This window comes from Xiphophorus couchianus, chromosome 5, assembly GCF_001444195.1.
Source record: "Xiphophorus couchianus chromosome 5, X_couchianus-1.0, whole genome shotgun sequence".
In the NCBI taxonomy this organism is placed as follows: domain Eukaryota; kingdom Metazoa; phylum Chordata; class Actinopteri; order Cyprinodontiformes; family Poeciliidae; genus Xiphophorus; species Xiphophorus couchianus.
The window spans coordinates 36,309,723-36,335,558 of record NC_040232.1 but is presented as its reverse complement, the minus strand read 5'-3'; the positions used below and the strand labels follow the sequence as shown (position 1 = coordinate 36,335,558).

The 25,836-nt window shown below is 37.7% G+C and overlaps 1 protein-coding gene across 21 annotated transcripts in view; it reads left to right on the top strand.

Moving 5' to 3' along the window:
- Positions 1-588: 588 nt before the first annotated feature.
- The window catches only part of mslnb (mesothelin b), a 69,379-nt gene continuing 44,131 nt past the window's right edge, over positions 589-25,836 (top strand). For 12 of the 21 annotated variants that reach the window (XM_028018431.1, XM_028018433.1, XM_028018440.1 and 9 more), the window contains exons 1-50: positions 590-677; positions 3,598-3,695; positions 6,466-6,484; positions 6,644-6,677; positions 8,305-8,427; positions 8,654-8,853; positions 8,947-9,050; positions 10,095-10,207; positions 10,357-10,551; positions 11,831-11,905; positions 12,011-12,243; positions 13,575-13,656; positions 13,757-13,900; positions 14,033-14,235; positions 14,321-14,424; positions 15,346-15,464; positions 15,558-15,766; positions 16,412-16,509; positions 16,640-16,662; positions 16,752-16,773; positions 16,874-16,901; positions 16,991-17,069; positions 17,152-17,298; positions 17,381-17,589; positions 18,171-18,271; positions 18,381-18,499; positions 18,581-18,751; positions 18,831-18,862; positions 19,496-19,593; positions 19,912-19,934; positions 20,029-20,050; positions 20,153-20,180; positions 20,264-20,348; positions 20,447-20,593; positions 21,066-21,277; positions 21,374-21,477; positions 21,858-21,976; positions 22,062-22,232; positions 22,309-22,340; positions 22,823-22,920; positions 23,281-23,303; positions 23,401-23,422; positions 23,525-23,552; positions 23,636-23,720; positions 23,819-23,965; positions 24,435-24,646; positions 24,743-24,846; positions 25,234-25,352; positions 25,435-25,605; positions 25,682-25,713. In XM_028018431.1, the coding sequence (XP_027874232.1) occupies positions 3,644-3,695; positions 6,466-6,484; positions 6,644-6,677; positions 8,305-8,427; positions 8,654-8,853; positions 8,947-9,050; positions 10,095-10,207; positions 10,357-10,551; positions 11,831-11,905; positions 12,011-12,243; positions 13,575-13,656; positions 13,757-13,900; positions 14,033-14,235; positions 14,321-14,424; positions 15,346-15,464; positions 15,558-15,766; positions 16,412-16,509; positions 16,640-16,662; positions 16,752-16,773; positions 16,874-16,901; positions 16,991-17,069; positions 17,152-17,298; positions 17,381-17,589; positions 18,171-18,271; positions 18,381-18,499; positions 18,581-18,751; positions 18,831-18,862; positions 19,496-19,593; positions 19,912-19,934; positions 20,029-20,050; positions 20,153-20,180; positions 20,264-20,348; positions 20,447-20,593; positions 21,066-21,277; positions 21,374-21,477; positions 21,858-21,976; positions 22,062-22,232; positions 22,309-22,340; positions 22,823-22,920; positions 23,281-23,303; positions 23,401-23,422; positions 23,525-23,552; positions 23,636-23,720; positions 23,819-23,965; positions 24,435-24,646; positions 24,743-24,846; positions 25,234-25,352; positions 25,435-25,605; positions 25,682-25,713 (5,120 nt within the window). In that variant the 5' untranslated portion in view covers positions 590-677; positions 3,598-3,643. Of the gene's footprint in view, positions 678-3,597; positions 3,696-6,465; positions 6,485-6,643; positions 6,678-8,304; positions 8,428-8,653; positions 8,854-8,946; positions 9,051-10,094; positions 10,208-10,356; positions 10,552-11,830; positions 11,906-12,010; positions 12,244-13,574; positions 13,657-13,756; positions 13,901-14,032; positions 14,236-14,320; positions 14,425-15,345; positions 15,465-15,557; positions 15,767-16,411; positions 16,510-16,639; positions 16,663-16,751; positions 16,774-16,873; positions 16,902-16,990; positions 17,070-17,151; positions 17,299-17,380; positions 17,590-18,170; positions 18,272-18,380; positions 18,500-18,580; positions 18,752-18,830; positions 18,863-19,495; positions 19,594-19,911; positions 19,935-20,028; positions 20,051-20,152; positions 20,181-20,263; positions 20,349-20,446; positions 20,594-21,065; positions 21,278-21,373; positions 21,478-21,857; positions 21,977-22,061; positions 22,233-22,308; positions 22,341-22,822; positions 22,921-23,280; positions 23,304-23,400; positions 23,423-23,524; positions 23,553-23,635; positions 23,721-23,818; positions 23,966-24,434; positions 24,647-24,742; positions 24,847-25,233; positions 25,353-25,434; positions 25,606-25,681; positions 25,714-25,836 lie in introns of all 21 variants that reach the window. The other 9 variants (XM_028018428.1, XM_028018424.1, XM_028018439.1 and 6 more) reach the window with 4 other exon arrangements.

The window sequence follows — 25,836 nt, the reverse complement described above, 5'->3', positions numbered from 1 at the left end:
CAATGTGGTGTGCATGGGTGTGGGTTTGTATATGTGAATAAATTTAGTTCCCTCAAATGTTGGGGTTAAACACATTTTCTTGCAGCCCTAACAGAGCATGCCTGCATTTTTCCGTGATATGTTTGCCTTTTGATGAAAGAACAACACAGACTTGTTTGAAAAAAGAAAGGCACATAGCTCGATAAAGGCATTATCCATCACGGTCACCTGTGATCAACGTCAGACCAGCTCACCTTTATTTTGGTGTTTCTTGGAACTGCAGTGGGGGTGGTGACAGATTACTGTTCAGCATTCAGAATAAATCCACGTGAAATTTGTTCATCTTTGAGTTTTCACATGGAATTAAGTTTTATTTTTACTTTAAACAAAGCTCAAGTAAATAAAACAGTATAAAATTCTGCTGAAGAAAACATGAAACATGAATCTCTTTTTTTTTTTTTGCTCACTTTCTCAGTAGCACTGATTTGCTGAAAAGCCAGCTGTGACTGCATCGTCACACTACCTTGAATCCTAGTTTGGCTCTTCCCCCTCGAGCCACGGCCGAGGCAGCCACCTTCCTCACCTGTGACATCGTCACAAGGCAACACACCCTGCGCAATTAACACAGCAGTCTCAGGTATCAGGAGGGAGAGAGAGAGACGCTCCACAGCACCTGGAGGACTCAACATACAAACAAGGTAAAAGATTTCACTCTGATTTCAGGGACTTCTTGTTATACTTTATTTCTCTGCCAGACATTTTCTTAAAGGAGAGATCAATGCATTGTAAACCTTTAGGGTCCACAACATACAGTTGAGCGTCTTTTAAATGTGATCCATCTTTCCAAAAAAGAAACAAGAGAAATGCTGATTCATGCGTGGTTCACACCATCCGGACCGGTTATGAAGTGAAAGATTAAAAGCTCATGAAGAGGGGGAAAAAAGGGAATTACAAAAGCAGCGACAATCTGATCCTTCATTGCTTGCTTCTCATATATAAATGCAAACAACGCCGTGAATTAACCGGCTCTGTTAGCGCCTTTCAACATCAATGGCAGTTTTTCCAAAAGTTCTATTTATATGCATGTCTATTTGTAATGGGAACTTTGTAAGGATAATTACATCAGTTTTATTTATTGCTGTATGACTCATTAGTTGTCAATCCGAACTCTCATGTTGTTCTTTTAAACATCATAATTCATTTTATTTCTTTTCTACACATTTGAAAGTTTCTCATAACTTTTAATTAATATGTTTGTCTTTACAGAGAATTTAGTTTTTTGTAAAAAAGAAAAAAAAAAAAATCTATATTATTGTTTAAAGTAGCAGATTTTTTTTCACCTTTCAAACTTGACCTTTGAACTTGGGGGAATTTCTCTTTTAAATAACCCGAGTGATGTTTGCCCTTTCTCTTCTGTATTTACAAATGTTTCACGGAGCGATCCTGAGCAAACACCCAGATTTAAACCTGCCTGTCATTTATCCTCACGGGCTCAACACAAGACGAGCCTTTTTGTTTTCAGAACTGCTACATTAATTGTCTATTAGACAATTAGAGAAAGTGGGGTTATTACAGTGTAATCGCTTTTACAATTAGAGAAAATTAGAGAAAGTCACAAAAACCAAACAAACCCACACGTAAAGAAAATTTGCCTTAAAATTCAAGATTTGTGGTCTCGCCACCCAGTGATTTCTCTTCAGAGAGACTGAGACATGTTTGTGCGACTGCACTCACAAACTATTTTAATTGGTGTCATTATGTAAGCCTATTAATGGACGCTGGTAAACTGTGGACATAATCTCCCATTTATGTCAGATTGATGTTAATTGTAAATTAAATACACAATCAGTGTAGTGTTAGTGAGTGGTTCAAACTGATACCTATTTAAAGGGGCTTAAAAAAAGAGAAAATATTCGACATTAGCACAATTAATAAATTATTGATCACATGTTAGCATAATTGTTATCTACCACCTCAATCTTTTTCATATCTCTTGATGTAGACATTGTGATGTTTAAAGCTAAGTTCTGTGCCCTCAGAAAGGGTTGAAACATGGAGAAAGATCTGAAAGGGCGATATTTGGAAGTCCTAAAAGAGACCTGAGCAATAATTTTGACTTTTTGTTTGGTATATTTTGCTGCAGTTTTTTAAACGGTTCTAATTCATCAACATCATGTATTTTCTGGGGGTAAAAACAAATTATGAGGGAAGAAATTTACTCCAGGAAAAAAAGACCATGGTGTGGAAGTACTACTCATTTTTTGATGTGGTTTTGTATAAGGAAGATATTTCTAAGTGGATTATTTTTTTAAGCTTGTCTTTTGAGTTGAAAATAGTCGACAGCTTATACCTTAAATTTTACTGTAGTAGAGTAAAAACTCTGCAAAAGAGCCAGTAAATACTTCTATCAAAGTAATAATTTTGGGGTTTGTGTCTACAAGTTATAACCTAAACACCTGGTAGTAATTAAAACACAGCTTTCTTTCTTTCCTTTCTCCAAAGTGAAGAAAACACAGAGACCGGTGTTAGCAAAACTGAAGTGTAATTGCTTTGACAGAAACATCAGCGTTTGTTTTACTGCTGAAAATCAAGGCTTATTTATGGCTGTTGGGAGCTTCCGTCCCAGATTTAATGACTGAACAAGATGTTGGATGAAAACAAAAACCCTTCTTATGCAGCCTTATTTTGTTCCAGCTGTTTTAAACTCCTTAAGAGTTGTTTAAATGTAGATATGGTGAAACTTAGGCCAGTAGCTATTTTTTATTTATCATTTATTTGCGGCCGTACGTTGAGGATATGCACAAAGTTAAAAACAAATAATATGAACAACAAAAATGTTTCAGTTCCATGTAAAAAAAAAAAAGAAGGTATGTTTGGGGTTATTAGTCAATATTTAATATGTAGAACAGTCCAAAAACATATTAAACACAATTTTGGTGGAAAACCTTATTGTTCAAGCTCAAAACATTGAGAAGAAGTTGGTCCCCACCGGTTAATTATCCCATAAAACCAGAAAATTAAATAATAATTCAAATTTTATTCTCTGTTTGCCCCACGCCTCCACTGCTTGCCTTCAAAATAACTCAGATAGTTTTTATCTTTTTCTGACAGACGGAGAACCAAGAGAGACAATAAACGCGAAACATTTTTACAAAGATTTACTAGATGTCCCAACACCCATTGTCAGAGAGCTGAACGGTGTAAAGTTTCAGCATTCTTTCCACAGATCTATTATTGTCTCTGAATGTGTTTGTTGTGGCGTTAAAGGCCTCTTTATGCCACATTGACTGTAAAATATCTGATTGCCACTCCCCAGCTCCTGCTCAAAAGAAAAACGCAGGTATTAAGGTGAAAGGACAACGACAATGGATGGACAAAGCCTTCAGGACGGCTGTCATTTATCAGGCTTTGAAATAGCTTGATAAAACCTCAAAGTCAACACCTTGACTTTGAGGTGTTCCACCTCTGTCACTGTGCTGTGATGTGTTGAGTTTAGTAAAAAAAAGTAAATAGTGCATGTTTTAATAGCCAAAGGCCGGTTTCTAACCCTGTAAAATCAACAATTGCTTTTCAGAGAATAGTGACTCATTGTCATCTTGTCTCTTGTTCTCTCTCTAGTGATTTTCAACACAAAGCCCTCTGATCCCATGATACTGGTCACATTATGAAATCACGCTACCTATTCCTGCTGGTTTACCTCGTTGGAGCCACCACTGGTAAGAGCAGGTTGTTTGTCTTCAAGCAAAACACAGTCAATCAAACTTTACAGACATACAAATAAAAAAATCTGCCATGATTTGTTCTTCACATTCTATTTAAAACTCAAAACAAACAAATGACTCATTCTAACACAGTATGTTGTTTTTGTAAAAATAAATTCCCCCATTAGTAAAAGATACAGTGTTGCGCAAATGTTTCGATCCAAGATGGTTCCGATGAAATGGCTCGTCAGTCTTTGCTAAGGTCGTAACTCCAGTTCCTGAAACCACACAAGACACAAATCTTGTAGAAGCGCTCGCGGGGTCAGTACCAACTCGCTGGGTAAAAAGGGTAAAATGCTCATTTGGTCCCATTTCTTAAGACCGTGGGAGGGTTGCATGTTTTTTTTTTTGAGTTCGGCTGCTTCTTGGTTCACCCGTCCTTTAGCTGTTGTCTCTGACCAACAACTAGAGGATTTTGTTGAATCTGCTAAAAAAAAAAGGGGGAAATCAAAACTAGATGAAAGTGAGTGAATGAAGGCTAAATAAAGAAGTGTCAGGCTTAAAAAAACCTAACCCACAGTAAACTGTATCTGAAAGTCATACCTTTAAGAAGTGTCAGGCAAAGACCTGTGGCAGAACATTAGAGAAATGAAATGAAATAGAAATTTTAAATTTTTTTTCTCAAAAATCAAACTTTTGATTACGTTTCACCTTGTTCTGCGTGTCTTTCTGCTCTGAGTACAGTGTCCTGAAATATGTGGCCGTAACAGGAAGTGAGTCCATGTGTTTGTACACAGAACATATCTGATGTAGAGATGACACTGTTTTTTTATGTTGTTTTTTTTTAAAAATCTGCTCCTAAAATGTTTTTCTAGGCTCTACAATCTTTTTTTCTTCTGCGCCTATCCGCAGGTCATTTGGTCGTCTCCTTGATGTCAATCTGCTGTCTCAGATTGAAGTGTGCCTTCTCCAAACGGATTTAGATCAGGGTTCACAGAAGCAGGTTCAGAATAGTCCAAAGTTTTGCTCTTAGTGTTTCTTGGCTTTTTCTACCGGTGTGTTTTGGGTCATTGTCCTGTTGGAAGACCCATGACCAAGCTTTAGGCAGCACGTTTCTCTCCACAATTCCTTGATAGTCTTGAGATTTCAAAGGTCCCATTGTGCTGCTTTTGAGCTTTGACCAGGCCATTGCCTTCCTGCGCTAGTCCGCTCGATTCAAATATCACTTACAGCACAGTATGGGCTTTCTCCTGTTTACAAGGATTCCCTCTGGTACAATTTCAACTGGACCCATCAGTGAACCGAAGGTGAAGTTGTGAACGATGACGTTGATGTTCTGAGCTCTTTTAGAATTGTAGTCTGCCTGTGCCTCCAAAGGCGGTGGAGGAAGTGAACAAAGCTGTTCAGTTTGTGTTGACCACGCTGTCAAATACTGAATTAACATTGACAGTTTGGCTCAGCACGTCTCTCTTGACAGCACAGTCAAATTCTGGTAAGCTTCTTGCCGTTGATTCTGGGCATTACATACGTCACGGGCGAACGTTATTGATTGGGTAAGTTTTAAAACTTCAGCAGAGTCCACCATGCCTTCAGGAAGCAATCGTTTTTCTGTAGCAAAGAGTCCAGAAACTTTGGATGAAGCAAATCGCGCAGAGTAAGGGCCTGGTCTGACCAGGCTACCACCAAAGTAGGGACAGTCTTCTTCTCTTGCTATGCTTCATTTTTGCATTTCTGACCGTCAAGCCGGTGAAGGTTGCCAAAATGTTCCAGTTTTGTCTCATCCGTGCAAAGGATAATCTCTCAGAAGCTTTGTAGCTCATCATCATCCATTTCCAGTCGTGCTTTCTCTTACGACTTTCTTCAAAAGTGGTGTCTTCCTTTATTGTCTCTCTTGAAGTCCACATTGGCTCAAACAATCAATGGATGGCGTTCACCTTTAAAATCAATTTGACCGTAGCCAACAACACCATCAGCAGGCCTATGGACTTTAAACATCTGGATAATATGTACAACTGTAGTCAAAGGAGCATGAAGCTGCTTGGAGACGCTCTTATAGCCTTTACCTTCAATGTGATTCTCTATCAGTTTCTTTCTAATCTCTTGGGAGAACTCTCTCCTTTGGTGACATGGTGTGTACCACACTGAAGCCAACAGCACAGTGATTACTTATCACCCTTTGGATACACAGACTGACTAATTAGAAGCTTTAAGACACCTGCTGTGCTAATTAGAGGACACACCTTAGTTTCACATGTCCCTTGGGTCAAATTATCTTCTGTTTCTTTTTTAGAGGAATCATCATTTTTGCCCAGGTCTTCTTCTTTAGTTCAGCTGTACCACTTTAGAAAAGCAATGTCTTATTTTCATTGGCCAATCTCCAGTAAATTATTTTTATTGTCGCTTGTCAGTTTCAAGTTACTTCAGTGGCCCTTGTGTGTTTTCTGGTCATTAAAAAGGGCATACCAGCAACTTTGTCCACCTGCGTATATTTTTAATAACGTGGCGTCGTTTCTCACTGGATGATCACAACATAGCTGATTCATATCAATAACATTATAATACATTAAGTTTGAGTTTTCATACGAATGGTCTTCACTTTGCCTTTCGTTGGGCAAAATCATGTGTCTGTGAGAGATTTGTCAGAATAACCTAGCAACACAATTAACCAAAAATCCTTTATTATAAGAAGTTTTATTTTTATTAAATAGTTCTTTGACAAAATCGAATCTGTGAACATTATCTTGCGTATAAAATCTAACCAAAAAACTCTATTTCATTCTATCAGGAAATTCAAGGGCACAAGGGTAAGTCTAATTTCTTATCTTGAAAGCACATAAAAAATCTCTAGCTAGAGGAGCATTAAATGTTCTTTTAGATTTGCAACTATATCAGTCTGTTCTAAGTGGGATGAGCTGTGACATATTTCAACTCTAAATGTTTTTATCCATCTATTTAACTTGCAGGACTACAACATGTGGGGCAGAAAGCTGCGGTCAGGTGAGTCAGAAACCAATGAGTTCTTCACTTGTGTGGTTTTTCAGAATAAAAAGTGAAATCTGTTTTTATGGCAGCCACCAAATCTCTTCATCTTTACTATGGGTGTTTAATTAGTTATTTCAGGAGATATATGTCTTTTAGTGTTTACTAATAATTAAATGTTATTTAGGTATCTAATCAAAACTTAAAGTTACTTCAGTTCAGTTCAATGTTCCATCATTGTTCTCTCAGGATTTATGAGTCAGAGCTGTTTGTTTTCTTGCAGCTCATAAATATTTGTGAACCTAAAGCTTATTTTATCCCCAATTTCTTCTGGAGAATAAAAGTTTAAGATCGGACAAAGATAACCTAAGGTACACAAAAAGCTGTCTTCCACTGATGATTTCACTTAAGAGAAAAAGAAATCCGGCCAACCTTGCTCCACAAAAAAAGACCTCTTCGTCTTGGTAACTAACGAGTTAACTGTCATCGTCCACATTAAAAATAAAGCTGAACTTGCACCTGTCCTACCACATATAGTAAGCTATTTAAATTTAAATAGCTTACATTTAAAAAGAAACTCATCATACTCCACACAAATTCAAGAGGAGATGGAAAAACAATGTCATCTCTTTATATCAGACTGGAAAGGGTTACAAAACCATTTCTAAAACAGCCTTTTCCAATTATTTACGTTATTTAAACCAGTTGAAACCAGTTTGATCACCTGAAACATTTAACTGTGACGAGAGCAAAGCCAGAAGAAATGGGCAAAAGATTTTTTACCGCACTGTAATTAATGATAAGGTGAGGAAGATGCATAAAGTGCACTCAAACTCTAATAAAAATAAATATATGTGTGTCTGTGTTTGATAAGGAGTCCATTTTTGAAGTTCAAACTCATGTGAGGATGTCGTAAGCAGTTGGCAAACTGCCCCAATCACATACCAACAAGATTTTTTCAAAGTGACAGGATCGTCACTCATTGAACTTGATAAACCTTTTTTTTTTAAACCAGGATTACTGGCTTAGTAGTGAACTCTGACAAGGTGAACTCTGAATTTCCAGTGTTCACTTCCTCTTCGTTGCATGAGCAAGACAAACCTGTTCTGGAAAAAACTTGTGGATGATTTGACAAATCAAGAACACAAACATAATCTCCTAGAATAACAGTTCTGCTGGGAACATCTGTAAATCGACTGCTGGAGAATCTCCTGGCTCCCCTAAGACTGTACACACCCCCAAAAAAGCAAGAATCACGGTGAACGCTACTTGAACATGATTAAGAGGAAAATGCATTTATTCTACTACTTATATTTAATATTTTACATGTTTTTCCTGACATTTATGGTTCTTGTGGTTCTCATATATTCTGAGAAATATTTAAGAAATATCACAAATCAAATCAATCATTTTGATTCGTAAATGGTTTTATAACCATTTAAATTTTAATTTGTAGAGGTTTTTTTTAAAAAAAAAAAAACATTGACTCATTTTCACATACTTTTTCTGATATCAATAGCAAATAGCATGGGTGATTTGTTGTTGTAATGTGAAAAACAAGTCAAAATTCAATAGATTTAGCAGGGAACGGCATAAAGCTGTTAAATGTTGTAACCAAAATGTCCTTTCTGTTAAATATCCCAAGGAGGCGGACGCGACCTCCCGCTTCCTGCAGTGTGTCGGCTTGCTGTCCACAGACACAGGAAAAGACCACATGCAGAGGCTGAAAGTGATCCTTGAGGCCACAATGGACGTGTACACCTTCATGGTATGACTTCTACCGACACGCAATGCCAAAAAATGCTGCACGCATTCCAGACTGACCAGACCAGTTGTTACTGTTATTGTTTCTGCTTTTTTTTTTTTTTTTTGACAACTTCATGACACTTGTGCTTTCAGACTGTGACAAACTTCTAGGAAAGAGACTTACGGCCTCTTTCTTGGAACCTTTTCAGAAGCCTGTAAACTTTAATCCATTTTAACTGTTGTTACAGAAATCCAGCATGACCGGCGTGCCGGTCCTGAGCCTGGAAGGAGCTTTGAATTTCAACCCCGGAGCAGATCCTCTCCAGAATGAAGCCCTGGTTCAGATGTGGCTTGAGGTCAAAATCAAACCTCTGCTGGGTTCCATCACCAAACACTTCCTGTCCTGCCTCAGCACAAAGAACTTCAGCTGCTCCACTTATCAGACTGTGTACGTCTTTATTTTTTTAATTCTCAACTTTATTCTTAGTTTTGATCGTAGCTGTTTGGAAATGTCTTTTGATATTTCTGTCTTGCCTTTCAGAGTGGGAGAGCTCAGCCAATATTTTTCAGAGATGAATCCAGTCAGACAAAAGTGGATCTACACATTCTTCATGTACCCCTTCCTGTCTGGAGAAAGAGTTACAGGTACATAAAAGCAACATAAGAAAGAAATGCATATAAAAAGAGAAAAAGGCAAAAAGTTGTCAAAATGACCAATTAAAGTCAAAGTAACGTCTAAAGTTACCAGAAAAACATAGGACGCTGCATTAGCAGAACAAACAAAACGCCCAACACCAACAACAATGAAAAGAAAATATTTTTGCGTTATGACTCAACCAGCTTTACACTTGTAGAGAGTATTGTCTTTTACTAGCTAAAGTTCAGTTCTGTTTGCTGTTTCTTGGTCTTCATCATGTTGTTTGATCCCTGATGTTTTCCAGCTAACCTCTGAAGCCTTCGCAGAGCAGCTGCGTTATCCTGAGATTAGATTCAACACAGATGGAATCCAGATTAGGTTACGCAGGACGGCATATTGGGACCATTGTAGACGGAAGGAAAAGAGATTCGGCTACTGCCAAAAAACTCAAATTTTGGAATTAAGTTCAGAAAGTTTCGAGAAAAAATATTGGGAGTTTCTGAGTTTCAAAAAATCCAAAATTTATGAGAAAATAACTCTAATATCTTGAGATTAATGTCAGAAATATTCTACAAAAGACTTGGTGAATTATTGAGTTTCAAGAGCCAAATATTTTCTAAATGTTTCCTAAATTATTTTTCACAATCTCATACATGTTTAGGTGTTTGGCAAAAATGTATTCCTTTTTTTTATCTGCAGTGTCCCTAATATGCCTTTGTAATTACATCTTAAGCTAATCAATGGTACTGTTTCTTTTATAATTTTTTTTTTCTTTTTAAGGGTTGCAAGGAGTTGAATAGAAATGCATGGCACACTAGATTGTTAATTTACAAAAAAGAAACCTATCTCCCTCTTCACAGTTATGTACTGCTTTTTGTTGCCAAGTTATTCAAAATTTACATATACATTTCAAAAATCAAAAAATAAATCGGGGTCCAAGGGATCCAAGATGCCATAAATGTTATTTTCCTGCCCTTATTCTGTCCTGATCCTGACAAACCGTACATCTACTCCTATTTCTTGATGCGTATTTATATGTACTTCATTTGTAGGTTGTGTAAACGGCAATGAAAGCAGCGAAGAATGGCTGATGAAGAATTTTGGCGCCTTCAGAGCGATGGCCCAAATGAAGGACTTCACCAGCCTCAACATGGTCTTCAGTGGGGTGAGTCAGACTCACTTCCTGTAAACGACTCGAATGGCCATCTCACTTTACATAACATTTAACGTTATCATATATGAGTTTGAGGACTCGTGCGATATGAGTTTTTGTTTTTTGTCCCGTCGCACCGCTCTGTCTGTTTCTGGCCACAGCTGGAGGTTCTCCACCTGCTCTCTCCTGCACAAAAGGCCGAGCTGCTCTTAAAGCCTGAGGTGGCTGGTTTGGACAACGGCACCCTGACCCTGGTCTTCAACAGTCTGCTGCCCGGTCAGCAAACCACTCCCAGCCCTGGAAACTCGTCTGTGGTGCCAGTTGGTTATTCATCTCCACACAGCACTCTCAAAGAGGTAAATGCACCTCGTTGTATTTAGTTGAAGTTCTGCTTCACAGGAATAATGTAGCCGGATTTGGCCCGCAGGCCTTGACTTTGACACGTGTGTTCTAGAGGAGCTATGTTTCTGTTTATGTTTCATTTGCAGACGGAGCAGAAAGCCTGGGAAAACTGGGGCAAATTGTTTCTGTGAATAATGAAACATGTTTGTTTTCTCTAAAATACATCATCATAAAAGCTCTTCCTGCAACATATCACACGCAAACGGTGTCAAGATCAAACAGGCTGTTAGACATACAGCTTCCACACTCAAAGGCACGCAAATGCCAAAAAATACCTTGTAATAAATTTATCTTTTATTCCTGTCACTCTTAAATATCTCCAACTTTTAATTTGGGTTTTTATTGTGTAAATCACAATGTTTCTAAAAAAAAAAAATTAATCAATGTACATTGACACATGTAATTATTGCATCCTCAGCTTTTTTTTCTTTTTAAGATGGTCTGAGTGTCATGGAACTTTTAAATATTCAGTTAATGGCTTTTTGTTTCTTTGTGGTATAAACATTAATTATCATATGTTAGATTCAACCAGTTTAAACTCTTGTTTGTTAGTTTGATTGGCATATGTTCAAAATGGAGAGGTTTTTTTTTTTTTTTTTCCGTACAGTCTGTCAGTTTGAAGCAGTATCGGTTTCTGATATGGGGGATGTGGGCAGCTGCCCAGGGCGGCATCTCATCTAGGGCAGCATGAGCTCCTGGAGCTGCAATAGTACACACAATTTTGAAAATACTTGACTATTGTTTCAATTAATAATGTCTTACTTTATTTTTATGTATTTTAAATTGTATTTTTTGGTATTGTATACTTTTAACTTCATGGTATACAGTATGTTTGTGCCTTGCTATGGGTGTGTATAGTATTATTCTAGTTGGTTCCAAATTTTTCAATTTGGAACAAAAACATCTGAGTGTTTGCATTGTCAGATGATGATTTAAAGGGGGGTGCAGGGCTTGTTTGCCCAGGGCACCAAAGTGGGTAGGACCTCCTCTGGTTTGAAGCCATTAAACAAAAGTATTGATGTAAATGCCTTCATTGTCGACTCCTCTAAAACATGGGTATCAGAATATTTCTTAATACTGTACCATGATTCCTCAGGTGGACATGAGTAATGTGTTCATCCACATACCCATAAAGTAGAAATGGGGGAGGGGGAAGAAAAGAGAGCGCTGTCTAAAGAAACAAGAAACTTCCTACAGAACTTTAATTCCCAATATTTATTTTAAACATTACAGATCGCAAATGGATTCATGACGGCTTTCAGACCGATTGGAAGTTTTGCTCATGAATTTGTTTCTTTTACACGTCAGGTAAATAAACTCACGCAAACACATCCTGAGACGTTTAAGCTAACCATTTCATTGTGACAACAGGAAGTTAAATCCCCCTCCCCTGGCCTTGTGTGTGTCTTACAGAGAAATGTTTCAGAAATAAAAAGCACCACTTTGACTCAGTTCCTGCTCAACTGGACTCTTGCTGAGCTGGCAGACGTGTATGAGCCGCCCATGGTCCCAGACATCCCCGAGTTTGACGTGACCAACGTGGATGACTGGTACCAGCAGGTGGTGCTGCCGCTGCTGCGCAGGTTCCTGCCGAACGACGAAAACTTGATGCACCAAAACATCACGCTGGCTTTTCACGAGCTGTAGTAAGTCAAACTAAGTTTAAACTAATTACTGACTAAGTTTAAACTAATTACTCGCTTATTTGACTTTATGTTCACATGCTTCCCTCTCAAACAGCTCTTTGACAAATATTTTTCTCTTTTAGTCTGTTGGTCCATTTAGCTTTCATCAAAATTGATTTGGTTTGTGTTTTGGATTTGATATTTTAATTGACAATAATGTAGTCCAGACATGGATAATAAGTAAAAAGAAATCAACAACAACCATAAATGTCTGCTACAGTCATATTATTTTAACCAAAAGTAACTTTTACTTGAGTATAATTTCTGGGTAACCATTCAGTTATGTCACTTAATGAAGTACAAACATGTTTAAGCCATAAATGTATGGGGAAACTTTTTGTTTATCAACAGTCTTCATTGTTTTAATTATATTTTATCTGCTCAGGTGAATATTCATACAGTAAACAATAGATATTATCACCAGAAGTACTTTCCATTGGGTTTAACATGTATTCAATATTAACTGTAAGTAGGTAATATATGCCTACTTGGTAGGTAAACATGTATTTATAACTACTTGCACTACCTGGGTTCAAACATTTTATGTGGTGAAAAATTGAGATTTGAAACTCAAGTTTCCTCTATTTGAATGTGTTATTTATTTTTACTCATTTTTAAAATTATTTTTCTGAAAATCAGAATGTGTACATACATTATCATTTCCTTTTTGCCTCCTGGGAATCTACAGCTATCACCTGGTCTCAGATCTTTTGTCAAAATGTGAATTGCATAGAAGCCTGGTATCATTGCTACTTTTGTGATTTTTTTGTGTGTGTGTGAACACATTTACTGTGAATTTCATCTAATCAGCCTCAACTACTATGACTGAAGGGTGTAATCATGAAAGCCTGCAAATAAAATTAAATAAAATCAAACAAACAAAAAAATAAATAACATTTCAAAAATGTAAATTATATATTAATCACAAACTAAATGGAATGTATTTATTTTATTACACAAATAATGCTAGAGATAGTGAAATATTTGTTTAGTCTTTTTCTGTGGTGTTTTAATCAGATTTTCTAAATATGCCTTTCAAAAGTGATGTAAGAAGGGTACATTTTATTTATTTATTTTTTTTAAAAACTTCAACTTAAGAAAGCAAAAAGAATTGACCGTATAACTTTAAATGGAAAAACCTTCTGCCATTTTGTTTGTGTGTGTAATTGAGACCCTCTAAGTGGCCTAGTGCAGCTTTAATTGCTCATCCACAATCTGGCCATTTTAAAGATGAAAAATTGTAATTTCATTGGTCATCTTTGTCTGAAGCTGTGTATTCTGTTTTCATGCAGTTTTCTGGAACATGGTGGGGAAAATGAATACGATGAACTTCAGGATGTCTGCAGCGTCACTCTTGATAAGAGCCCTTGTGGGGTGAGGTTCTGACTTGTATTTTAATTTACTCTATATTTTAGCTCGATAAAAGAATCCTGCTTTACCTTCCGTCCCATCTTGTTGTTTGTGATGCCCTCAGCTGACCAATGCAGTGGAGAACGTAGCCCATATTATGCACTGCGCTGCTAAAAGTGAGCTGACAATGACTGAAGAAACCATCATGAGGCTGATTACTGAGCTGGCTGAACGTCTGCACCTCCTGATAAAAGAGTTTACCACAACAGTGAGCATATTAACCTCTCTGACCTTCTAAACATAAGAGACTTCAGTGTGAACTCAGTCACTCTGATAATTCCTCTCTGTTGTCACTGCTGCGACAAAAACTCAAGTCAGTGCTTTTTTGTTTTCCTTTCAGAACTTTGCAGGGCTGGCATCTGACATTAAAGAGATATTCAACGAGAATGAGCCTCCAACTCTGACCCAACATCACCTGGACGATCCCGAATTCATCAAACTCTGGTACCAGATCAAACTGCTCCCTCTGCTGCCAGACGTAAACCCAGACCTCCTCTCCTGTCTGAGCACCAAAAACTTCTCCTGCCCCGTTTACCAAACCCTGTGAGTTCACACATTTTGTGATTTCAAAAATAAAAATAAAAATTCTAGGTTTAGTCACCGTCCTCTTTCTGTTTTCGACTTGCAGGGTGGCAGCACTTGGTGAGAGCATGAGGCAAATGGATGCTGACATGATGTACAGTCACATCTACAGATATTTCATCTACTCTTTCCTGAATCACAACGCCACCGGTAAGCTAAAACATCAGCTGAACAATGGGGAAAAATAACTCATACATGAAGGAAAGATAATGGTGCCCACAACCACATTGCCGATATTATTCACCATGCTGCTAAAAGTGAGCTAACAACGAATGGCGCTGCTCAGGGCGGCATGTGATGTCATCAGTTCTGTTGTTGCTAAGATACAGACATAATGCCTGAATGCGTTTGTGGCCATATCTGGTGATTTTATGCCATAGATGTTCTCTTTGTGTAGCTGGCAAAGAGAAATCCAATCAGTAACCTCAAAACAGCCTTATTTGGGTTCCTGTGATCACTTTCTTAGTCACTTTTCGAACAGGTAGTCTTTGAACAAAGGGTTTACATTCAGAGCAGAGAAAAACAAGACTGTGATCTGATTTCCCCAGACGAGGTGTTTGGTTTTTGATCATTTCCAGGAAGTAGGTGCCTGCCCACAACCATCAGCATCTATAATAACTGTTTGGATAATTTTGAATTAATATGAGTTACAACATTTAAATTCCCTTTGGGATAAATTAAGTATTTTGGAATTTGAATTTCACTGGTGATTTCCCTAATGTTGTGCTTAGTTGTATTTGTTCCAAACCTACTTCCTGGAAATCATGATTACAAGCTTGAGTTTGATTTATTCAGACAACGAAAAATCTTTCAACAAGTCTTTTTTTTTTTTTTTGTGGAATTTTAGCCAGACACAAACCAGACGTGAATTTTAACCAGCAGCTTATTTCGTAGATTGATTACCTGTAAGGCAATCGTTATTAGTCAGATATATGTTGTTTATTAACTAATAGTATATTTGAAAAACTATGTGTATTTACTCGTGTATTATATGTAAATGTATTTATTTCCAATTTAAGCATCAAAAGATAAATGTAACTTAACATGTGTTATCGTGCAACATTTTTTCAGAACCCCAGTGCATCTCCTCAGCCAATCAAAGTGCAGAATGGGTGAACCTGAACTTTGGGTTCTTCTCAAGCTTTGCCTCTGTCATCGACTTCTACCAGCTCAACCCCAATTTCTCTGCGGTAAGTCTGGGAGCCGTCAACGAGCTGGATTAAAAAATCAAACCCTCGTGATAGTGATTGGAAACACTTCTTTTTCCCCTTTTCCTTTCTCAGTTGGAAGCTCTGCAGGTCCTGACCCCGAAGCAGCTTGCAGAAATGCTGCTGCTGCCTCTTCCTGGTCCAACAGATAAAGACACCGTTATCAACGCAGTGTTTGACTTCTTGTTGGAGTCGCCAGAAGACAGAAAATTTACCGACGTTCTGCACTTCGTGGTCCAGCTTGCCAAAGAGGCTAATCCTCCCTGCAGTGTCTATCAACTCATGTGAGTACCTTCTAATGTTTTTAGGTTACACACCTCTAGGTAACTAACTTACACACATAATAGCTGTGTTTCCATTACAAATGTGCAGAAAACTTTATCAGTATGTCAAAAAAAACTGTGGTTCTAACGGAGAAAGACGTTAACCCTGTTATGAAATGCAATTAAAATCAGGCGTGAATAAATCATAAGTCATTAAAAAATAAACGCGCCATCATCATCCAACCACTTCCCATCGTCGTCTTCTTCATGGTTCACGTCAGTTGCAACACTGTTGATTGTGTGGTGCGAAAAAAAGTGTTTCCACTGCAGTTTTTGCAAATTAAACCAATTTTTAAAAAGTGGTCCTAAAAACCATCTCATCATAGCGCAAAACTTTTTATCAATAAAACTTCAGGGTTTTTTTTTTATTGGAATGTTGGCTTTTAGTGAATTTATCTTCAAAACATCAAATTCTGCTATGCTATGGTCAATGGAAGCCAAAATATAGACAGTAGAACATTCAGTTTTGATTAGATATTTATTTATTTATTTATTTTTTGCAAAACATTTTTCATCTTTCACTGAACCTAATAAAATCCACTTTTTTTTAAATTTATGTTCTTTTTTCCCTTGCGGCTTAATTTGTTTTGTTTGTCATTGCGTCAGTTTTGAACGAATGTACGGAGCCCTAACGATGATACCTCCAGACTTGGAGCCAGTTATTTGGGCCCGCATAGATGATCTCATGGGAATTGCGCCGGCGGGTGAGTCTCTCCTCAACCTGAAACACCAAAACCAAAAACGAACTAACACCCACACAAGCAACAACAGGCTAAAAGTTCAATTATTGTGGCGTTGTTGACTGAATATGTTGTTTTTGTTTGTTTTTGACAGAGTGTGTACCGGCAGAAGTCACGGTGAGTATTTTATCCTGAAGTCATTTTCCAGTAACTTTTTTTTTTTGCATGTTGGTAAGAAATTAAAAATTATAATATATCGTTCACAGTGCCAAGACACGCAGATCAACAGTAAGAATTATGTGCTAAGTTTTATTTTATTTCTCATCAAGTTATTTTCAAGGTAGTTTTAAAATATATGAAATCATATTTTTTCCCTGTTGTTTGACAGGAACTTTAATCTGCCAAAGCATCAACAGGTAATTCTGCCTGATGAGTACAAAATGAAATAAAATCTATCTAGCTCGTATTTAGACTTTAATAACTAACATGAAGTGAACTTTCTCAGCTCCGTTCTTCAGTCATACCTCAACGACCACGCGCCTGTTTCATGTAGCTTCACCTTGGAGGAATATGCTTGTGCTCAGGTAACTACGACTCAATGAGTGACAGTTGGGGTGAAGGTGTTCTGATGCACTGCAGGTTCGTCTCACTGTCTTCCACTCACAGCTGGAGGACTTCACGGCTGAACAGCTGGCTTCCCTGATGAGGTGTAATCTGCCCGGCAACGGCAGCCATTCCAGGGTCCTGTGGAAGTTGCTGCTGACGAAACTCTCCAGCGTTTTGAACCCAGCGCTGGACATGCTGGCCAACACGGTCAGCGGCTTTTGGGAGTATGGTCTCATTTTCAAGCGTCTTTATTCTTGCTTTACGTGAAACTGGTTTACTCTTCTTACAGTCGGTGGGAATGATCCCGTCAGCGGAGGAAATTTTGGATGTGATAGAGGAAATCAGGCTGTCGGCGCTGACCGATGGGGAGCTGACGGACAGCGGCGTGATCCACTTGTGGTTCACAGAGCGTCTAAGCGTCTTCCTGCCATTTGCGTCGGGGCGCTTCCTGCTCTGTCTGACCAGCAGGAACTTGAGCTGTCCATCATATCAGCAAATGTGAGTCAGGACACTTTAAGCAAAACAAGCCGTGTCAGGTGTCTTATGTTTCAGTAGCATAGCATGTTAGGGGCGAGCGATATGGGTTTAGAATTTTATCGCGATAGTTTGGGGTACAATTGTGGCAACGATAAAAATTCTGTTAAAAAAATTGTTACTTCTTTTTTAGGTAAGTGTATGACTGTCAGTTTTGTTTTTTGTTCCAACATCATTAATTGACTTTATTGAGACAACAATAAATGAGATTTCTTATCACAATAAGAAATTTGTCATTAGTGCTAAAAGAGATGATAAATGCCCACCCCTAATAGCATGTTGTGTTTGGTTCTTGTTTTTTTTAATGGAAATATAAGAACTTAAAGTTTAATAATAAAATATACAAACTTCCCAGAGTTGCTTCTAAGTTGAACTTATTAGAGTTCTTGCTTTGTGACATGTCTGAAAATAGATTTCATCCTGTCAATCTAGTTGTTACATGTTTGACATGTTTATGTTCTAAACCCAAAGTATTTACTTTTAACTGCATCCTTTTGCATCTGTTTTATTCTGAATACATTGTGGGATCTGACATTCGTTCTCAGACTGCAGGTGTTTGTTGGCCACTTTGAGGAGATGCCCTTCCAACAGCAGCTTGTGGTCCTGAAGGATTTCATCCTTCGTTTCCTTCTGAACGCTCACTCAGGTACGCACTCTTTAATAAATCTGCATTGATATGTTTCAGTTATATTTACATTAAGATGCACATCTTTGGGTATTTACGGACCTTTCTGCTTCTTCCTGATCGGCTCCAGATCCAGGATGTTTGTCCTCCTTCAACAACAGCGCACAGTGGCTGACTAACAACTTCGGTCCATTCTCACAGTTTGTGATCATCAGCGACCTGATCCGTCTCAACCCATACTTCAAACCAGTGAGGATCAGATTGTCAAAAACAAATCAGTGCTTTTTAAAAAAGACAAGGCCAAATAACTTTTTTTTTTTTTTTTTGTAGCTCGAGGCCTTACATCTCCTCACACCAAATCAGACTGCAGAGCTGCTGGGACTGATGCTTCCTGAAAGCACAGACGCCGTCATCAACATGATCTTTGATTACATGACCGAAGCACCAGAGGAAAGGAAATTCACAGAGTTCCTGTCATCTTTGGTCATGATTTCCAAGACGGTAAGAAGTTTGTTATGATTCAGGACTTTTGTTTTTAAGGTAGTAGCTCATTTGTCATCTTCTTGTTTTTATCCAACAGTTGAACCTTTCCTGCTCATCCTACAAAACACTGTGAGTTCAGATCAAACCTGCAATATATACGATGAAAGTTGTAGCCAGAAATGCCAAATGAGGTTGAAGTGATGGTAGTTCCTAGGAAACTAGTGTGTGCCTAGGAAAGATAAGCATGATTATGTCACATCATAGAGTAAAACAGGACTGGAGGGCTGTCGTCAGCAGTATTGTTTTCTTTTCAATGAGTGTCCTATGAGCTCATAAGCTGCATTTTCATTACAATTGTGCGCAAAACTTTGTTGATATTGGATAATGTCAAAAACACAATTTCACAATTGTTTTGTTTCCATTAAATAAGAAATGCAATTAAAATCACACGTGAATAAGTTTGTTCACACGACAAGTCATGATCCTATATATACTTCCAGCATCTAGAAAGTAGATGCAGGTAGACACTTCGTGCATCTATGTCTCAGGAAGAGAAGTAGATGCAAAACTTCTCTTTTTGCAAGACGTTTTGCAAACATCTTGCAAAGTTTGCAAAACTTAAGCATAAAAAATGCAGAAAAAAATAAAGTAATGAAACTTTTTAAAAATCATCTCTGATGTATACTGCTGTTTGCCTCACATCAATGACCGAGCACAGGACAAGTTTAGTTTGATTCAATTAAAAATATTTTTGCCTTGCAGGTTCACCAGACTGGACGACGCCATGGCAACAGCTTCTTCTGACTTGGCTTCAGCCATTACATACACTAAAGTGGCTTTATTCAAACGACTACCATCTGGTGAGATTTTTATATATAAAAACAAAGAGAAACATTTTTAGGCTACAAATTGTGTTAAATCTCTCCCCAGTTATTTCTACTTTCATTTTATTTAACATTTTTCCAACTGTTACATTTTGAATTTCGATCAGCTGTAAAGACTGTGGCAATACATCTTTACCATGTTAAATACAAAAAGACATTCAATATCCAAAATGCAGCTTAGTGATTATAGATTGAAGAATTGATTTCATAATTGTCAATTTGTGTCAACTGAAAAGTCATTTCTCATTTGTTTAATAATTAACTAATTAGATTTTTTTGTTGCTTTTATTACAGACTGCATCATATACAGTGGGCAGGTAAAGATACGTTACTGTGGACATTTTATTTTATGTTTTCGAACAAATTAGTTTTTGAGGCTTACTAACCATTTTAATCGTTTTCTCTACCTAGTGCAATGAAACAATGACAAATGGTTAGTTTCCTCTCACTGCATAACCACCCTTTATCTACTTTTATTTAAAATTATGTATTATTTTTACATTAATACCTTAACTTGTCTTGCAACTTTTCACAGAGACAGACATATGCATGGGAGTCAACAGGTAGGGATAAGAAAGACTTTTTGATATTCCTCCCTAAACATTTCATGTAAAATAAAGGAAACATGAATCACTTTGTGTTACAGCACAGAGCTTCAGATCCTCCTAGACAGATCAACGATGGCCGAACGGCACTGCAGCTTCTCTGTGGAGGAATTTGCCTGTGCCTCTGTAAGACGTCGCATCATCATCTGTCCTCAAACTGCAGCTGAGGGAAAATGGTTTCATGTTTGGTTCAACATCTGGTCTGTTGTCATTCTCCTCTCCAGCTGTCAGGTTTAACAGCTGGGGATCTGGCAGACATGTTGGGCTGTGATAGGGTCTCGGACTCAAGCGGCTCCAAACCTGCCTGGAAGCTGCTGCTATCCAAAGCCTCCAAGGTCCTGGATCAAGCTCTGGATCTGCTGAGCAACACCGTAAGACTGGCTTTTGGTTCCAACCAGCGGTGCTCCGCTTGCAGTTTTCAGGCTCATCACTGATATTTGGCCTAATACTGATTTTTATATTTTTTTTTTAACCTGAAGGTTGGTTAATATAGTGTCAAAGTATAAGGTGTTAAAATTCCAGCAATTTGAAACTTAAGACTGAATATCATGATAAAAAAATTTCTAAACATTTCCGATCTGTTGTATGCCATGTATCCTATATAATCCAACAGAAAATCCAAATATCTGCTAGTCTTGAAAATGTATTATTGTTTTGCAAAGGTACAATAACCTGCATAGAGATATTGAATTTTAACAGTAGTGCGTACACCCTGACAGTTCGTGGTCAGTATTTTATGAGATGATTAAAAATAACATATGATGAGGAATCTTTGTTTAATTTTAGTTTATTCTGATTCTTTCATTTAGCTCAAAATTTACCGTGGATCATTTCTTGTTGCAGACGCTCCGTCCTGACCATCCTTCTGCCCCCATGATCCTGGACTCCATACGAGAACTCCGGCTGCTTGTCGTCAACATGACCGTCCTCAATGATCCCGCCTTCGTCCAGATGTGGTTCGGCCGTCGCCTTCGTCCGTTCCTGCCAGCTGTTTCCAGCGACTTCCTCTCATGTCTCGCCACCGAATCACTGGACTGCAGCACCTACCAATACATGTAATAATGAACTCATTCATTCTTTATAATCACTTTAGAAATATGTTTGGATTTCTTTTACAATCTGTGATAATAAAATATCTTTGTCATTTTCAGCGTGAAGACATTTAGCGAGCTTCAGTCAGTCATGTTGAAAGAAAGGCAGCTGTCTGTCTTGACACACTTCATCACAGGTTTTCTGACAACAAACAACACTGCAGGTAGGAACCTGCAAACACAATGATCCTTATCGTGCATGTTAACATATTAATAAACATGTTATGTAGATCTGAAGAAGTTAAGGAGTTTTGAGAAACACTATTGACCCGTCACTTCTATAATGATTGTCTAGTGTTTCCACGACAACACCCTTCAAATCAATGTCATCTGTTGAGTTGTTTTCTTAATTTATTTATCCAAACCCTTTGTCTTGTAGCTCTTTGTGCTCGTTGATTTTTTTCATTACTTTCCATGTTAGACATATAAACACACAAACTTTAGGATATTATTTCTTTTAAAACAGTAAATGCTCAAAGCAATAAACATTTTTCTTTGTTTTTGGTGCAAGCAAACAAATCTTCATTTTCTTGACCTTTTCCAGATCCAAGATGTTTGCCATCCTTCAACAACAGCGCACAGTGGCTGACCGACAACTTCGGTCCATTCTCACAGTTTGCGATCATCAGCGACCTGATCCGTCTCAACCCACTCTTCAAACCAGTGAGGATCAGATTGTCAAAAACAATCAGTACCTTTTAAAAGTAAGGCGAAATAACTTTTTTTTTCTTCTTTTTTTTTTTAATAGTTTGACGTCATTCAGCTCCTCACGCCAGATCAGAGAGTGGAGCTGCTGGGACTGACGCTTCCTGAAAGCACAGACGCCGTCATCAACATGCTCTTTGATTACATGACCGAAGCACCAGAGGAAAGGAAATTCACAGAGTTCCTGTCATCTTTGGTCATGTTCACTAAGATGGTAAGACAATTATAATTTAGGGTTTCTGAGGATTTTGTTTTTAAGGTAGTAACTCATTTTTCCTTTTGTCCAACAGTTGAACCTTTCCTGTTCATCCTACAAAACACTGTGAGTTCAGATCAAACCTGCAATTTAGAAATATGAACAAGTGAAGAGAGAGGCTTGGAGGACAAAGAGCAACATTTTTTGAGGCATCATGTGGATGAAACCAAAACTGAAATGTTTTGTGTAACAATATTTGTTTTATTTGGATAAACGAAGAAAAGCTTTCATGCCTAAGAATGCCATGTCTTATGCGGAGCCTGGCGGTAGCAGCATCAAAATAAATGGCATTATTAGAAAAAACTAACGTGTAAACAACATGTAAGAACATCAAATAGAATGTTAAAGACAATTCTACCAAAACACTAAGAACATGTACTAAAACTTATGAATGTATAAATGATAATAGCATGTTTGTTTTAAATTCATCTTCTCTCTGATTATTCTGATTATTTTTATTTTTTCCTACACATAGATGATGTTGGTGATTCTTGTAGACCACAGAATGAGTTTAGTTTGACTAAATTTAAAATATTTTTGCCGTGCAGATTCACCAGACTGGACATCACCATGGCAACCACTTCTCCTGACATAGTTTTAGCCATCACAAACACTAAACTCTCTTTGTCCAAACAACTACCACTTGGTGAGTTTTACAAAAAAAAGCAACATTGTTGAATACAAATGCTGTTATGTTAAATCTCCTCCCAAAATTCTCTTCTTTAATTTTATTTTCTTTATATAACATTTTCCCAACAAACTGTAACAACAATGATGATTTTAGTTGCATGTTAAGGCCGTTCCGCTTAGATAATAATTTTCTTGTATTTCAATATAATGTTAAATACATAGAGACAATATTCAATATGCAATTTGACTGATTGTTGCCTTTTGAAAAGTAATCAAGAAATAACTTTGTGAATTAAGTTTGTGTCAATTAATTTCTTATTTCTTTAATAATTGACAAGAGGTTTTAAATAATTCATTTTTTGTGCTTTTATCACAGATTGCATCATATACAGTGGGCAGGTAAAGATATGTCATTATAGAACTTTTGTATTTTTATTTTTCAAACAAATCAGTTTTTTGAGGATTAATAACCATTTTAATCGTTTTCTCTACCTAGTGCAATGAAACAATGGCAAATGGTTAGTTTCCTCTCACTGCATAACCACTCTTTATCTACTTTTATTTAAAATTATGTATTATTTTTACATTAATACCTTAACTTGTCTTGCAACTTTTCACAGAGACAGACATATGCATGGGAGTCAACAGGTAGGGATGAGAAAGACTTTTTGATATTCCTCCCTAAACATTTCATGTAAAATAAAGGAAACATGAATCACTTTGTGTTACAGCACAGAGCTTCAGATCCTCCTAGACAGATCAACGATGGCCGAACGGCACTGCAGCTTCTCTGTGGAGGAATTTGCCTGTGCCTCTGTAAGACGTCGCATCATCATCTGTCCTCAAACTGCAGCTGAGGGAAAATGGTTTCATGTTTGGTTCAACATCTGGTCTGTTGTCATTCTCCTCTCCAGCTGTCAGGTTTAACAGCTGGGGATCTGGCAGACATGTTGGGCTGTGATAGGGTCTCCGACTCAAGCGGCTCCAAAGCTGCCTGGAAGCTGCTGCTATCCAAAGCCTCCAAGGTCCTGGATCAAGCTCTGGATCTGCTGAGCAATACCGTAAGACTGGCTTTTGGTTCCAACCAGCGGTGCTCCGCTTTCAGTTTTCAGGCTCATCACTGATATTTGGCCTAATACTGATTTTTATATATCTTTTAACCTGAAAGTTGGTTAATATAGTGTCAAAGTATAAGGTGTTAAAATTCCAGCAGTTTGAAACTTAAGACTGAATATCATGATAAAAAATTTCTAAACATTTCCGATCTGTTGTATGCCATGTATCCTATATAATCCAACAGAAAATCCAAATATCTGCTAGTCTTGAAAATGTATTATTGTTTTGCAAAGGTACAATAACCTGCATAGAGATATTGAATTTTAACAGTAGTGCGTACACCCTGACAGTTCGTGGTCAGTATTTTATGAGATGATTAAAAATAACATATGATGAGGAATCTTTGTTTAATTTTAGTTTATTCTGATTCTTTCATTTAGCTCAAAATTTACCGTGGATCATTTCTTGTTGCAGACGCTCCGTCCTGACCATCCTTCTGCCCCCATGATCCTGGACTCCATACGAGAACTCCGGCTGCTTGTCGTCAACATGACCGTCCTCAACGATCCCGCCTTCGTCCAGATGTGGTTCGGCCGTCGCCTTCGTCCGTTCCTGCCAGCTGTTTCCAGCGACTTCCTCTCATGTCTCGCCACCGAATCACTGGACTGCAGCACCTACCAATACATGTAATAATGAACTCATTCATTCTTTATAATCACTTTAGAAATATGTTTGGATTTCTTTTACAATCTGTGATAATAAAATATCTTTGTCATTTTCAGCGTGAAGACATTTAGCGAGCTTCAGTCAGTCATGTTGAAAGAAAGGCAGCTGTCTGTCTTGACACACTTCATCACAGGTTTTCTGACAACAAACAACACTGCAGGTAGGAACCTGCAAACACACTGATCCTTATCGTGCATGTTGACATATTAATAAACATGTTATGTAGATCTGAAAGATAAAGAAGTTAAGGAGTTTTGAGAAACACTATTGACCCGTCACTTCTATAATGATTGTCTAGTGTTTCCACGACAACACCCTTCAAATCAATGTCATCTGTTGAGTTGTTTTCTTAATTTATTTATCCAAACCCTTTGTCTTGTAGCTCTTTGTGCTCGTTGATTTTTTTCATTACTTTCCATGTTAGACATATAAACACACAAACTTTAGGATATTATTTCTTTTAAAACAGTAAATGCTCAAAGCAATAAACATTTTTCTTTGTTTTTGGTGTAAGCAAACAAATCTTCATTTTCTTGACCTTTTCCAGATCCAAGATGTTTGCCCTCCTTCAACAACAGCGCACAGTGGCTGACCGACAACTTCGGTCCATTCTCACAGTTTGCGATCATCAGCGACCTGATCCGTCTCAACCCACTCTTCAAACCAGTGAGGATCAGATTGTCAAAAACAATCAGTACCTTTTAAAAGTAAGGCGAAATAACTTTTTTTTTCTTCTTTTTTTTAATAGTTTGACGTCATTCAGCTCCTCACGCCAGATCAGAGAGTGGAGCTGCTGGGACTGACGCTTCCTGAAAGCACAGACGCCGTCATCAACATGCTCTTTGATTACATGACCGAAGCACCAGAGGAAAGGAAATTCACAGAGTTCCTGTCATCTTTGGTCATGTTCACTAAGATGGTAAGACAATTATAATTTAGGGTTTCTTAGGATTTTGTGTTTAAGGTAGTAACTCATTTTTCCTTTTGTCCAACAGTTGAACCTTTCCTGTTCATCCTACAAAACACTGTGAGTTCAGATCAAACCTGCAATTTAGAAATATGAACAAGTGAAGAGAGAGGCTTGGAGGACAAAGAGCAACATTTTTTGAGGCATCATGTGGATGAAACCAAAACTGAAATGTTTTGTGTA